At 39.8% G+C, this 16,516-nt stretch overlaps 1 protein-coding gene across 1 annotated transcript in view; it reads left to right on the top strand.

Annotated features, from left to right (window-relative positions):
- The window catches only part of dym (dymeclin), a 51,277-nt gene that overhangs the window by 12,897 nt on the left and 21,864 nt on the right, over positions 1-16,516 (top strand). The window contains exons 9-14 of the mRNA XM_053340397.1: positions 3,682-3,867; positions 4,021-4,199; positions 5,665-5,790; positions 5,921-6,034; positions 6,284-6,378; positions 10,215-10,314. Coding sequence (XP_053196372.1) covers positions 3,682-3,867; positions 4,021-4,199; positions 5,665-5,790; positions 5,921-6,034; positions 6,284-6,378; positions 10,215-10,314 — 800 coding nt within the window. The remainder of the gene's footprint in view (positions 1-3,681; positions 3,868-4,020; positions 4,200-5,664; positions 5,791-5,920; positions 6,035-6,283; positions 6,379-10,214; positions 10,315-16,516) is intronic.

Genomic DNA, 16,516 nt, shown 5'->3' with positions numbered 1-16,516 from the left:
AATCAGCATTCCCCCACATAATGATAATGGAGACCAATAGCTGCCTCGACCTGCAGGTGAAATACATTTTAAAAACTGCAAACAGGTGAAACAGTTTGCTGGACTAGACTGACTAGACTCCTATGCACTACACTTTATATTCCCGTTGTTACTGAGGAATCAGTGGTCCTCATATTAGTGGCATGTCAACGCACTCGGCCTAGGCTCTCGCACTGACAGACAGGCTGGCTGGTCCCCAGATCTAAACACTGATCACTTGAAAGAAAAACAGTTCTTGATTTCTGTCGCCATTTTGATGTGCGTGCGTGCAGGCGTGTGTGTGATGGGGGGAGGGGGGGGGGGTAGGATGTCTCTTCCTCTCTTGCTTTTACACACTCTGCTGTCTGAGTCTGAGCGAGCGTCTGCAGGGGGGATTATCACCCAGACTGGCAACTCAGAGCTTTTTCTCCTCTCCTCTCCTCTCCTCTTCTCTCCTCTCCTCTCCTCTCCTCTCCACTCCTTTCGCTATGCTACTCTACTCTCCTCTCCACTCCTTTCGCTATGCTACTCTACTCTCCTCTCCTCTCCTCTCCTTTCGCTATGCTACTCTACTCTCCTCTCCTCTCCTCTCTGCTAGGCTACTCTACATTGCTCACCTTGTGATGTCGACATGTATTTTTTTCAGGGCCTTATTAGTATTGCACGCTTACTGGAAAACATTCTGGTCACACTGGGAAAGGTCATTAGAAGATTAATTGAACGTATTAGTGCTAGCTTTTTAATATAGTAATTGTTTCCAAATCATTCAATGCCTGTGGAATGTTTTCATATGTTGTATGTTTTTTGTTTTTTTTGTTTTTTTAGCAGGGATTTATTTTTTGGGTTTGGGTAAAAGCACTTTGAGCATACAGTATATTTTGATTTGTGTGGGATTATCAGAAGAGTGTGTTTATTTATTGTCTGTACAGCACGTCTCCCGATGTGCATTTTTGGATAATCATCACGAGTCAAGCATACTTGCATACTTTGTGTATGTGTGTGTGTGTGTGCGCGTGTGCATGCATGTGTGTGTGTGTGCACGTGTGCATGCATGTGTGTGTGTGCGCGTGTGTGTCTGCATACTTGGCCAAGCCTCTGGCCCGAAGCCCTGATGTCATATTTCATTCACTGTTATGCAAGTAAATAAGTAAGAAGCACATTTTGTCTGTCTCGGTTTGCCCGGCGTCTCTGTCTACACTGAAGCATATGTTCTCAGCTGTAACTATGAGAAACAATTTCCCACCTCAACTTCAACTTCAACTTCCAACTTTATTTATATAGCACTTTACACACAACACAGTTCCAGAGATCCAAAGTGCTCTACAATACACAGAGCAGAAAAAAAAAAAACACAATAGAGAAGAAGAGAAATCAGGATTATAATAAAATACAGACAGTGATATTAATAATCAAAGTAATAACACCTCAAATCCCTTAGAGTTTCTAGTGTCTCAACAGGCCTACTGATGTTGCAGGTGGGACAGGTGGGACAGGTGAGACAGTCTGTTTTAATTGATTTCAATCGGCATCTGCTTTCTGCTTTCAATCGGCATTTGTATGAAAGATGAAAAGATCAACTTCCAGTTGTTGTGGTTTTTAAATAGGAATTTGTGGGTGCAGTTGTGTTGCATGTCTCATAGCATGATACCTTCACTGCCACCGAATCCTGAAGCCCAGATTCTGTATGCCGGCTTCTATGTCCGTGTGTGACCTTCTCTTTTCCTCACTTTCCCCTTCCCTTTCCTCCTCTTCATGTCCTCCTCCTCTTTTTCCACTGGGCGGCTAGCCAGGGCCCGAGCAGCCTAAGCAGTGTAGCATTATTGGGTTTATGTGGTCGGCAGGCAGACAGGCAGAGGGAGCTGAGCCAGATGGATAACAAACAGCACCCACTAAGGTAAAATAGAGCTCTGCGAATGAGAGTGCAAGAGTACAGGAAATGTGGCTGCCAGACCGGGTTCTCTGACACCGTCGGGCCAGTCACTCTGGTGCCAGTGATGAGATGAACAGGGCTCCATCTCTCTCTCTCTCTCTCTCTCTCTCTCTCTCTCTCTCTCTCTCTCTCTCTCTCTCTCTCTCTCTCTCTCTCTCTCTCTCTCTCTCTCTCTCTCTCCCTCTCCCTCTCCCTCTCTCTCTCTCTCTCTCTCCTGATTTAGTTTTCTCTCACACTCATTCCTCTCTCTGGGCAGCAGAGGGAAGAGTATCGTGTGTGTGGAGAGAGAGACAGAATTTAGGGGAGCATGACCCGTGCAAACGATGTCGCCCGGAGGTTTTTATTTCTGTTGTGGATGCAGCTTGTTGATGTCCTCTTGCTGAAATATAAACAACTTCCCTCGCCCCCTCATTGGAATTGCACTCACAGTTATATACACAAATGCTGAGAGTAGCTCTTTACTAGCCATTAGTGAAATTAAGGCCAAACCAACATATAAACTGTTGAAAAGAAACTCTTCAAAGAGAAAAAGTCCATGAAATGGTTTAAAACTTTTGACTGTTTAATGTAATCGGAGGTCCTTGCTCGTAATGTTTTGAACCATCTTCTTTCTCGCTTGATTTAAATCTTTTATGGGTCAGCAACCAAGTAAACAAATGATGTGAGTGTGTCATAGTTGAATGCAACAGGATGACATTACTCTTAAATCAAGGAGAGCTCTTTCTGCTCTTGTGTCCTTTGCCACTAGATGGCAACAGATGTACTTGGCTTTTCCTTAATTTCAGTAGCTTGATCAGTGTGGACCTACAACACACTCACTCTGCCTCTCACCAGTGCTCGGTTCCTGCATTCTGTGTGGCTAGACGTGGAGGAGCCAGAGACTGTCATCTGTGTACCTTGTTGCTCATGCTTCTCGTGCCTCTCATGACGCCTGAAAGCACCAGCACTTCAGAGGCTGCGTAGGAAATTCAGCTCTCTCTCTCTCTCTCTCTCTCTCTCTCTCTCTCTCTCTCTCTCTCTCTTTCTCTCTCTCTCTCTCTCTCTCTCTCTCTCTCTCTCTCTCTCTCTCTCTCTCTCTCTCTCTCTCTCTCTCTCTCTCTCTCTCTCTCTCTCTCTCTCTCTCTCTCTCTCTCTCTCTCTCTCTCTCTCTCTCTCTGTGTCTCTCTCTCTCTGTGTCTCTCAGCGTCTCTCTCTCACTCTCATGCCCCAACAAGAAAAACGAACATGGCTCCAGTTGGCCAGTACTTCTAGTTTCTCTTTGTTCTCTGGCGCCGTCTATGTTGTTTCAAATTTCAGGTGCTGCAAACCACCGTGCGTGACTCCATTGTGCCCATTTTGGCCTTGATTACATCAGTCTGGCTGCACATACTCATTTTTTCCCCCTATGAAGCATAAATCAGTTATGAGAATGACTCTAGTGCTTTCTATAAAAAGGTTGACATACAGAACCTGACGGCTCTTCATTACGGGATCCTACACAGATTACCCATCTGCTGTACTGAAACAGAGAACTGCAGATTTCAGGACTAAACTGAAACTACTCACTGTAATATGAGACGATTGAAATATTTCCTCTTGTCAAAAATGAATAATGAATAAAAATAATATGAAAAAATAAAAATGAAGTATAGCGTTGAATGCAACACACTAGAAACATGACTAAATACAGTAAGAATCCATTAAAAAGAAATCATATAGGGGTGTGTTTACCTTTGTGTCTTTTGTGTCTTCAGGTGGTCTGTGGAGTGTCTTCACATTGGGTGGAGCTGGCAGCAAAGCAGGGATGGAACAGGAACACAACCCCTTACCTTTGTCCAATCAGAGCCTTTTGTTACTTCTGGTTCTAGCCAATCTGACAGACGGGCCTGAATGGCCCAACCCATACCGCCAGGCTATTACTTGTTTCAGAAACACACAAGGTAATATATGCATAGTTGACATATTAGTTTTTTGAATCTATTGTACATGTTGATTGCATATTGTGGTTGCTGCTGAAAATATGTTGTTAATATGTATGACCTGTGCTAAAAATGATCTACTAATTCTAATAATACTTGCTTCTCCCCATGTAGACACATCGTCGCTGCCTGTGGAGCAACCTCACACTTTTCAAATCAATTTCAACAGTCTGTACACAGCACTGTGTGAGCAGCAGCGCTCAGACCAGGCCACACTGCTGCTGTACACCCTGCTTCACCAGAATGCCAACATGAGGACGTACATGCTCTCCAGAACCGACATGGACAATCTGGTGGGTAGAAATGCAGCAATGAAGAGACTTTGTTCATTTACAGAGTGTAGTGCACACACATGTATGTACATATGTCTCTCTGAATCTAATTTAAGGTTGACATTGGTTTCATATACTAATGCAATCACAAATACTTGGTATGCTATAGCCGGTTAAAATCGTGCAGATATAGGTTTGGCCATGACATGTTGGACCAGTACTATGGGTCAGTAAGCAGTGAGGATGTATGTAGTGGCAGCTGGTGCTGTCCTGCCCATGCGGGACAGTGCCAGATATTGTTTATAGCACAGTGAATGTACTGGGGCATTTACTGAATGAATTTCAAGCTTTTGCTCAGCATGTCAGATGGTGCACGTTCGCTAAATTAGACTTTTTCACCCAGTATAGCATAAAATAATGTGGTCTGATTGGATATTTATTCAAATAATATGTTCTGTGCACTGTGATGATCATATTTCAGGGTGTTGACATTCAGTTTGTGGAAGTAAGAGTTAAATAGTATCTGTTGAGCCTTTGTACCACAATTTAAAGAAACAACAACAACAACAACAACATCAACAACGAACATCTAAACCACTTGCAAATTCAAGACTATAAGCCAAGATGTGCAGGAACTGAAATCACTATCAGTATAACCTTTCGGAGTATTCTCTAATTTCCACCTGTGTAATGAGTACTACTACTGCTCTGCTGCTACTACTTTTCTGCTGAATAATAAAACACAGGAGCGTAACGAGCTAATGCTGCAACTATGTGTGTTTATCACTCACTACTAATTGCTGTCATTTTGACTGTATGATTCTTAGAGAAAAATCTTTTGCATCCTTTTAACATCTTTTCTTCATATTTCTTCATGTATCATCTCTCCACTTATTGTTCGTAGTCATAGTTAGTTCAGAGCTCTCAAAAATGATGAAGTATGTTTTTTGTCTCTTTGAATTGGTTGTCTCTTAGCTCCACAGGTAGGAACATAATATAGTAACAGGACTGTACTGTATACAGTAATATAATAGAATAGTATAGAATAATACACAAAAATACATTTTTGAGTGTTTATTCAGCTCTGGCATCTGTTACAAAACTGATGTTAAGATTTTGTCCACTATTGCTTCTGCAGTTTGTACTCTATGCTGCCTCCAAGGCGTTGCCCCCAAATTGGACTCACACATAGCCAGGCACCAAAACTAGACATAAAATAGTTGTGGTTACTAATAGTCGTTGTTACTAATTAGCCACAAAAATAATTGTGGTTAATTAGTAATCATTAAAAGGTAAAACCAAGTAATGAGGAATTTAACTGCTGGAGTTGTGTAGGGCTTTGGCAAGAACATGATTAGTTTTTATCTTCAGACAAATGCCCGTGCACACATAGTCAGAAATCCTGTAACAGAGATCTGATAAATGTTCCTTTGACAATATCACACATGCTCATTCCTTCCTCTTGCTCTCCCACTGTTCCTCTCAGGTGTTACCCATCCTCGAGATCCTTTACCATGTGGAAGAAAGAAATTCTCATCATGTCTACATGGCCCTCATCATTCTCCTCATCCTTACAGAAGACGATGCCTTCAATCGCTCCATCCACGAGGTGGTGGGTAGACACCCAGTTTAATACACACTGTTCACACTGGCATAGCAAACCCTCAATTACCTGCAATTGCTGAGATTATAGTAAATTATTCCTTGTTCAGGACCCATTTCTGTCTTTCTCACACTCTCAGGTATTGAAGAATGTCTCGTGGTACACAGAGAGGTCATTGACAGAGATTTCACTCGGCAGTTTGCTCATCCTGGTGGTCATCCGCACTATCCAGTTCAATATGACCCGGACCAGGGTAAGCTGCACATATACGCAGACATACTCACTCACTCTGTGCATCTGCAAACATAATGTGTATATACAGAAATCCATCTGCTGTAGGCACATCTATATGTCCAAATAGTAATTTATTTCATAAATAACCTCCCAATACAGCATTTCTCATGATGGAACTGAAAATGAGTGTCTTGATGTTTAACAAGAACATCTTTGCTGTGTGTGTTTGTGTGTGTGTGTTTGTGTGTTATGTGTGTGCCCTCTCTAGGATAAGTACCTCCACACCAACTGCCTGGCTGCACTCGCAAACATGTCAGCTCAATTTCGATGTCTTCACCAGTATGCTGCCCAGCGCATCATCAGGTGAGGACATTCATATGAAAATCCAGACAGAAATGAACAGAAGATGATAGAAAATGTTAGATGGTATCTATTGTCTTATATCCATCCATCCATCCATTTCCTATAAAACCAATCCCAGCTCTCGTTTTAGCATGTAAATGTATTCTTTTGCATAATATTGATAGTGGCTTAAAATAAGATACATAACCAAGTCTATTTTTATTGTGTGTATTTTGACATTTGATTATGTTATCCTAAATTATTTAAATTAGAATCTGAATCTAGACCTTCATAGTTTTTTCACAGTCTTACTGATTAGGAATGGGTGAAATGGATACGTAATATTATAACAATATCAATGCATATCATAGTATAATAAATTAAGAAAATTGTTCATGGATAACATAATAAGATATATGCTAATTCAGTGAATAAAACACTTGACAAATCAAAATAGGTCACCATCATTCTGAAACAAAATTAGCGTTGTTATTTAAAAAATGTAAACATTTGCAACATTTGTTAGTGTGTTTAAATACACTCTGACTGTAGACAAATTTATATCATCCCCCAAGCCAACCAACTCTAACCTGTGCTGAATTGCTTCCTTTTTGGCTGACAATGTAACATAAAACTGCTTAAATTAGAGTTGTTGCCTATGAAGGTGATGTGCTGTCTGACATTTTCGCTGAAATCTTAGCTTTTTTTTTTAAAGTGCAGTTTCATATGAGCAGCAGGCTTTGACCTTCTTCACAAAATTTTAAAAAATGCATCTGAGGCAAGCAAAGAAGCCACAAATTGTTCAAACACAGGAGTGGAAATTTTAATTCACACACAAACACACTCATTAATTTTAATGATTCATGTTGAATCAGCACAAAATAGTTATTGTTGTAGTAACTTGACAGTGGCTGCAGCTGAAGAGACTAAGACATGAAATATTGAGAGAGTAGTGTGTCTGTGTAGAGAAGAACATTATGTAACGTGAGGGAATTGAGGGAAAGGGTTTGGCCCATAAGGAGACGGAAGACTTGCGAGGACAAGGTCCAAACCACACACACACACACACACACACACACACACAAGCATGGAGTCATTCATGTCTGTTTGTTAACTTCAGGCACACGGGAAGGAATGTTTCCTTCCCTAAAGACGTGCACACATTAACGCACACACACAGATTCCTCTTATCTTGCTGCCTCTCTCTCCATATCTGTGACTCTCTGGTGTTTTGAGTCAAAGAGGAACACTGTCTGTGAATGTGTCTGTCCTGTAGTGATGTAGAGCAACTGATTCCATGTCTGATGATAATGATGATGATGATGGCTATGATGACCTGGGCCGGGCTTAACTAACTAACTAACTGGCTGGCTGGCTGGCAAGATAATGGGAATTTCCTGGCAGGAATTTCCACATTTCAGCCAGGCAGCATTGGACTCTGCTCATTAATTGACTCTGAGAGAGAGTCTCTGCTGGTGCTGTTTATTTACACACAGCAGTGGGTGATGTTGCCCCCACCACCACCACCACCCTGCATTTCTCCCTGATGTTTAATTCGCCCTTTCTCTCCATCAATATTTCCTTCCTCCCTTGTCTCTGCGCTCCATATCCACATCCCTTCTGTCCGTGCTCATGTTCATTTACTCATTACTTTGATGTCTACAGACTGAACAGACACACCCTATTTTTCAGTAGTCCACAGTCAACTGACTGAACTTTAGGTACATTTCCATCCTTTGTATAAAAAAAAAAAAAACCCTGAAAAAAAAACAGAATAATTGGCACCTCACAAAAGAGAATTTGTGATAAAGGCTGAAACTGATTTTTCAAGTGTAGCTTGATGTTGCAGTGCCTGAGCATCGTAGCTCCATCAGAAATCTATTGCATGTCACCCATTAAAGATCCCCACCACTCAAAAATATATTTTACTTATTATTACTCCATTTTTCTTCAGTCATCTGCAAAAAAACAAACGTTTCTCTGGGCTCACCTTAAATCTGAGTTTACTACATGGACGTAAAAGACCTTTTGTGACATCAGAATTAGTTTGGAGCCAATCCAGTATGAAACTAAAAGTTCAAAACCTCCAGCGCTCATACATTGACTTTTTGAAGTAGGAAACTGATTGTGCCCCGTAGTTAATCTCCTGAAATGAACAATATTTTCATATCATATTCAGAATAGAATATATTTTGATAAAGACTTGTGTTAAGACTTGTTTTAACTTGCCAAATTTTAAGAAAATCTTTGAAAGCTTGAGCAGCATTGAAATGGAAGCATAACTTCAACATGTATTATTAATGTTACCTCAAACATACTAATTGGAGGAAGAGCTCACAATCACAGATAGTGTGTGTCCACATACAACAGAATCCTTTGGGCTGCTGAGACAGAGGACCTTTACATTCTTCATTGTGTCGAGTTGGACCGCGTCTGTCATTACTTTAGCTTTATAACTGACTTTGGGATCAGGCCAAGCAGTGTGGAAATCCTCCTGTGTGGCTGTTTCCTGAGCCTCATCCGTCACTGCTTCAGCATAAGTGAGGGAATGGACAGAACAACTAGTCATAGTGCATTATTGTAGGCAAGGGTCCCAGGTGGAGCATGCTCGGTGGTCTTTCACAGATAGTACAAGAGATCCTATTAAGCAGTCATGGCTAATAGGTCTGTAGGTAACAAGCAGACTTCTTCATAGCTGCTCAAATATCCATTTGGCCAATTAGTTACAGATAAGGAACATTGATAGATTTTGTGTGTGTGTCTTTTCCAGTGCTGACAGGTGAACAGGTGTAGCTCTAAAGGGCTCAGCTGCATTTCCCTAGCTTTTTCCTGTTATTGAATTTAGTTTATTCTGCAATTTTTTTTTGCTTGAATAACACACAAAAAATATAAAAATTCACCACCCATGAGAGCCTAAACAAGAGTACTAAAAAGTTGTAATTAAAACAGAAGGTTACTCCCTTCAATGCAATTCTGTAGTAAATATGATGAACAATGAAGGAAAAACTGCTATTGTATTAAATCAGATTGAATGTTTTTTGTTTTTTGTATTACTCTAAATGTCAGTGTGTTCTTTGCACAGGAGATAAAACATAGCTAAGTGTAGAAAGTCTTGCGAAAAATGTGTCTTGCATGACCACACATTTTGAGTGAATCTGTTTACTGTCACATTGTCACAGTGCCGTGTGTGTGTGTGTGTGTGTGTGTGTGTGTGTGTGTGTGCACTGACCTACCTGACACTGTTGCTACAATCCAAGGTCGCCGAAGCAGACTCTATGACTCTTGATGTATGTCTGTGTCCAGCCATCACATGCAATCATGCCATCTCCCTCATACAACTCTACAGACACAAACACATAAGGAAGTCTATTAACCACTGGGTCAAATGGAAGTGCTGTCTACAATGCAAACAAACAAATACATTTACAATAAGTACAAGTCTTGGAAATTCTTATTAAGTCACTAAGGCTGTGTGACCTGTAAGGGCAATTACAAGCCAGATTTTTATAAAAACCTGTTGCGATTGTAAATTAAGTGTAATTTTTCAGTATTTTGACACAAAATTCTTAAACTGTCTACTGCCAATTTCATGATTATTTTGTTGTTGCAAGACTCATTATTTCTTATTATTTGAAAGGCCTCATTTACAGAGCAAAGCAAGCCTGTCTCTAATAATAATCTGTTTTAAATAAAGGCCCCTCTCTCTTTACTTGAGGTGAGTAAAGGCCATTATTTGAGTATTTACGGCACATAAATCACAGGTCAACATGTCCAATAGGAGGATGACTGTATTTTCGTGTATCATTCATCTGTTATTACTCCTCACCCCCCACTCCCTCTCTGTGTCTCTCCTGCAGTTTATTTGCTTTGCTTTCCAAAAAGCACAACAAGGTTTTGGAGCAGGCAACACAGAGTCTGAGAGGCAGACAGGGAGACAACACAGCCTTGCCTGATTATGTGAGTAAAACACACACGTACGCACAAACACACAGTCCACATTTGGTTTATTAGCAGTTGCCAAATAATTTGTACTTTGATAAAGGAGAGTGGATATGCATAGTTTGAGAATTTATTTTATGTGACCATTTAGTGAGTGTGAGGTTAAATGTCCTAGGAATACACTTGCAAACTAGATTGGAATAAAAGAAGAGCAGCATTTTGAGTTTTATATTGTCACGTTTAGCATCTTAAAGTTTGATCTTTGATCAAAAAAATTGATTGATTTGTTGAGTAATTCAACAATTTGGAAATGTAGTTGTTTTTTTTTCTTGCTAAATGTTGGAAGAGAAGATTGATACCACTTTTAATGTCCATTGCATATGATTGCCATAGCCAGCAGCTGCTTAGCTTAGCATAAAGACTGGAAACAGCTAGCCTGGCACTTAAGCGCAGGACTGTTTCTTATTTCTTGGCCGGGTGCAATGACTTCCAGGCCAAGAAATAGTCCTGCACATAATGCCTGGTAAGACCACAAATTGTAATTTCTAGACATAGATTTATGTATGGATTTAACAAATGGGTTGTAAAATGCTAATAACCAAGCTGTAGGGATGCTCGTAGCTGGAATTTGTTTCTTTCTGACAGAGCCAAGCTTGCTGTTTCCTCCTGTTTCCAGTCTTTGTGCTACTCTCAGCTAACCAGCTACTGGCTGTAGCTTCATATAGCATATAGACATGAGGAGGGTATCAATCCCATTTAACTGTTGGCAAGTTAATAAGTGTGTTTCTCAACTTTATTGATCCTAAGAAAAGCAATTCATTTTCAGCTTACTCATTCCATATACACAACTCCTAAACTCCCAGGTAAGGTAGTTATATGTCAGAGTAACAGATCAACATACATGGGTCAATACAAGGAAACAAGCAGCAATAAATAAAATACCGCATTTTGTTCTTGGGCACATCACCATGCCGACCTGAGGGCATTACAGTGAATTCAGTGGACAGAACATGGTCAGATTGGCTGATAATTCCTTTTGCTTTCTGGGCCACCTGTTTCTCCCAGAGGGAGCATAAGTCTCTTCGCTGAGCTCCAATTATCTTGAAGCAGACTTTCACAATAGGATTTAGGCTATTCTTGTCCTTCATAGACAACCCATTAAACTAGCAAATAAATGAGGAAGTTAGAAGTCTTTCAATGAATGATTGATAACATTTACATAAAATAGTATCACAGCCACAAAAAGAGTTAAGCTTCCACCATAACTGCATTCTTTGTTGTCAACCAACTCTGTCTGATGTCTACTCCTAGATACTTATGTGTCGACAATGTGAACATTTTGCATGAAATCAATGATTAATTCCTTAATTTTTGATAAATTAAGGTTAAGGAAGGTAACATCACAACCTTTAACAAAGGTTAGTACAGGTAGTGCACAACAGTGATCTGACTCCGAGCCCTGAAGAAGAGGCAATATGGTGGTATCATCAGAGAAATTAACAAGATAGCTGCTCTCTTGAGAAGTCCTGCAGCTCTCTGCGTACTTAGTAGAAAGCAGGGGGGACACGACACAACCTTGGGGTGAGCCTGTAATTAACTTTTTATGTCTGCCGGCAAATTGGCTTATGAATGTTCAACTTTTAGCAGCTACTCAATAGATTAGTATTGTTTTTTTTGGCTGGTGAAGCAAATCTACCAGTCACTTTAATATTTTACCAGCATTTGGCTAGTGGCTGGTGCTCATTTTGTCCCCTATGGACATACAGGATGTCCATTCACCAAAACCTGAAATTCTAAAAGCAACATCAAAAGTTGATCAGATGATTTAAAATAAGGAACAAGTCACTTAATCAAATTAAGGCTGCATCTTAATTTGATGCATCTTCGGCAAATCAGCGAATAAAGGTCTCACACGAGATTTGACTTCCTTGCTTATACACACTATTTAGAAAAGTCTTTTGCACCCTTCACACCTTTATCAGCTTGATAAGCAAACTGCAAGTGGTCTGATTTTTGGAGACCACAATATATTTTTTCATGACAAGGGATATATGGGCTACAGGTCTGAACTAATTTAGGTTTTTAAGAAAATCTTGCTTTAATCCCTTTCACTTATTTTTTGATTAGTCCCGTCAGTGGTCAAAATCAACCCTATTTATATATTATAATAATTTGAAAACCAAAAACAACCTGACCAGCAATTTATTTCTACCCCTGCCATCAGTATTAGGGCCTTCACACCCACACAAATACTCTACTGTGAATATTTGGTATCAAAACTATTCATTCCAGCAGCAGTACGAATTTGCGACAGAAACACAGAATCTGGAATTTGCAACAGCTCATCTTGCTGTCAGTCAGCCTGGTGAAGGCAGCTGTCGTCTCAGCTCCCCGGGAACTGCAGCTGACAGACAGCCGGTTTGTAGACAGAGACGCTGAATGCAGGTCGGAGTCTGTTTAGATTGAATGGATATAACGTTCTCCTCTTCTTTTGTCGAGAGAGGAGGAGGACAAGATCATCATCATCATCACTGGATGATGTCAAAGTCATCTCTGACCTGTGTTCAGTGTCTGTCCACAGAAGCCGCCGTCTGTCAGCTGCATCTCCTGAGGAGCTGAGAGGACAGCGGCCACACACACTGCCTTCACCAGGCTGACAGACAGCAAAAATGTACTGAACCAGAAGAATTTGCATGTTGGCTCCACAGGAAGAAATCGACAGTTTTTGTATTTATAAATACATGATGATGAGTCATATGGTGACTCATCCACTGAATCAATATATTGATTCATTGATTTTCTCCGCCTACCATAGCGAGTGAGTCTACCTGTCTGGCTGCAATGAAACTGATGAGCTCACAGACCGACACAAACACGTACAGCAGGATATTCAACACCCCGTGTGGCCCTTTGCAATAAACAGCTGTTTGTGCAGATTATGCTTCAGGATTGATTAATGCTTTTCTTCGCTGTGTGAAAATTTAAAAAAGCCGACCTTATTCTGAAAAAGAAATTATGCCACTTTTTTGCCACGTTATATTCATGTCTAAGTACTTGTGACAAGTTCAAGAAAATATATTGCCGTGCAAATTAATCACATGAAAAAACACCCCTGGTGTGTAAAGGCCTGAAGTCTTAAACTAAAATTGTTTGACTCATACATTAAATGCCATTTTTTTAAAGGGTAACATCACTTATCACCTTGCTGAAGTGATGTGAAGTGTAGCCTAAGGTGTATGAGTACATCGTGACATCAGTGTGTGCTTACAGAGGTCATTTCTGAATACACCTGACCTCACCCAACAATTATGATGACTGTGTTCAGAGAAGGAACAGATTTGGGTAGTCCAATCAGCGGTTAAGGTAACCCTCAACTGTTTAACCCGAATATTGTATACTTTAACCAGAAAATGCTTTATTTATTTTAATAGGTCACTTAAATTAATTATTGATCATCTAATACATTTTTAGTCCACCAACCTATGTATGTGCCACCACATATTATTTGGTCCGCTTTATAGCGTCTTCTCCATCATGGATTTTGAAATATTTTTTGTGTTTTTTTATGCCCCTTTTTTCTACTGCAAAAAACAACTCCACATTTGGTCAATGGCACCAGTAATGTCAGCCAGTTTGGGATTTATCTGAGGATGCAGGGCACGGTTTGACGCTTTTGTGATGTTTTCAGCCCCTGGAAAGTATCAAATCTAAAGCCCTGTTGCTGGCAGACTTCAGCTCTGTCTACTCCAATCCTTTGTCTCCTTCTCATTATTTTTCCAGACCACATCCCACATGTTTAATTTGCACTGAAAGCGTTTCCACTTGTAGGATAATATTTGATGAAAGTATTGAACATTTATGAAATTGAATATTAAAATGAGTCACACTGGCACAAAAGTAATATTGAAATTGCTCTGAAAGATCAGTGTTAATCTGAAATTGAAATCTTAATAGCACCACAGCAGTAGCTAAGTGGAGTAGCTTAAACCAATAAATTAATCATAATATTGTCCCAATGCAATAAACTATCTGTGGATCCTACTAATAGCTACACCTGACCAGTGGTGCATTATGTTGACTGTTGACTATGTATAATCGTATTTGTGTTCAGGCACCTTTGCCTTCAGGTTTGTCTGTCTAGGTCTCAGTCTGGCTGTCTCATTAGATTTGCATGGTTCTGGATAAGTGTGCGTGTGTGAACATATTTGTGTGTGTTTGCGTGTGTGTGGGTTTGGGGGTTGGAGATGTAGGCTATTAGGAGGTCCCCGCAGATGCCCTTAGGTGTCGGGGAAACATGAGTATATTTGAGTGCTCCTTCAACCATGTAGCAACTGTCTGATGAGGCCCCTCACAAACAGACATCCTTGCACACACATAAACACAAACACACGTAAAAACATATAAAATGCAATTATTCCGCTTTGTTTTGATGCTTCCTTCCTTCAAGGCTTATTTTAATGTTCTGTTTTATTTACACACACGTGCATAAATGCACACTATATATGACTGGAAATAGAAAAGAAAAACATTAAGAGAGATTACATTGCCATGATTAACGATATTAGTCTAGCCAGATGTTCTAATAGGAGAGTCCGTTCAGAGAGGTTATAATAGTTGTGACAATAATAATAAGACAAATACATGCAGTGGAACGTCAAAGTGTAAGGTCAGCAACACAATAGCATTCCTTTTATTTGAAAAGCTGATGTGTTGCTCAAGGTCACAAGGCAGCTTTATAGTAAGATTATTTCATGGGAATTTTACAATATGTTTTTTTTCCTAGAATGGAGTCAGACATCTAGTCTGGGTCATAGACTTTTAAGACAGAACTGGTCAACTTTTCTGATACCACCGTTATCCTTGAGCTTAGACTATACTAACTCAGAGTGACATTGGTTCCCATGTCTATGAGGGTTCCCGTCTGCTATCCGCACCTAGAAGGCAACGTTTAGCTTTATTTACATCTCTAAATGAAAAGGAACGTATTGTATTGTTTTTCTTCTGCACACGTACACCCTCTGGAGATATACATTCAGCTTAATTGTGTCTTGGACAGTACGTGCATTTTAGTGCCAATACAAAAGTGTATAAGCAGCTTTGTTTCCCATGTCTTTGGTAGTAAACAGAGTGTTTTTGAGTGTTTGATAAGGCCTATTGTGTTGTGCCGTTCAGAGGGAAGGAGACCTTCCAGCCTGGCCTCAATTCTGGATGTTTTCATACAGTATGCAACCTTGTGATGTGTTAATCACATTGATTGTGCCCAATTTGTCAGCCAATGTGAAATCTTCCTTAGGTTTTTTTATTTACTAGCCACTCTTTTAGCCACACTTAGTCATGACTAAAAAGTTTCAACAATTATTGGATGGATTGCCATGTACACACATTCATTCATTCTGGATGAATAGTGTTAACCTTGGTGTTCCTGTGACAAATTTTATTCTGTTGTTCATGACACAAGTCTTGCAAACTAATGACATTCCCATCAGCTTCAGGGAGTTAGTGCTAATTACTGTTGGTATGCTAACACGCTAAACTAAGATGGTGAACATAATGTGCGCTAAATATGTTAGCATTGTCACTGTGAGCATGTTATGTTGAAGTAGTTATGTAGCTCTAAGCACTGCTGTGTTTATAAGTACAACTCATGAAGCTGCTAGAGTGACTGAAGAGTCTTTTTTATATCAATTTGAATCTGAAGAAATATGCGTGTTTGACAATTTTTATTATTTATGCATTTTACAGCAAGAAATGTCTGATAATGCAAAGATAAGTGTTGTTGGTCATTTACTCTAACCTCATTGGCATAAAGTTTTGTAATTTGTGGTTTTGTGTGGGTTTTTTTGTCCATGAAATTGAAAGTGTCAGGTCAGATATTAGCCAGCTAGCATCAGCTTTGTCAGTTGCTTTACTCAGCTAAGCTAGCTTACTCTTTCGATGTAAAAGATGTGGTTTCAAGAACATAGAGTAAATGTTAACCAAATTTATAGCTCATTTGTTCGTATCAGAGGAGGAATGAGACCATAGATGAAAAATAAATGGCAAGTTAAATGTTAATGCAGCGGCAAATGTGAACAGAAAGTAACGCAATACAAAAGTTAATAGTTACGAACGTTATCTGTAAGATAAATATTAGCCGACCGGCCATTTAATTCTACCCTTTTCCATCAGTGTGAATCTTAAACTGACATTTACATAAATCCTCATGCATACTGTTGCATTT

This window comes from Scomber japonicus, chromosome 19, assembly GCF_027409825.1.
Source record: "Scomber japonicus isolate fScoJap1 chromosome 19, fScoJap1.pri, whole genome shotgun sequence".
Classification (NCBI taxonomy): Eukaryota; Metazoa; Chordata; class Actinopteri; order Scombriformes; family Scombridae; genus Scomber; species Scomber japonicus.
Note: the sequence above shows the minus strand (reverse complement) of the source record. Positions and strands in the feature narration are given on the sequence as shown.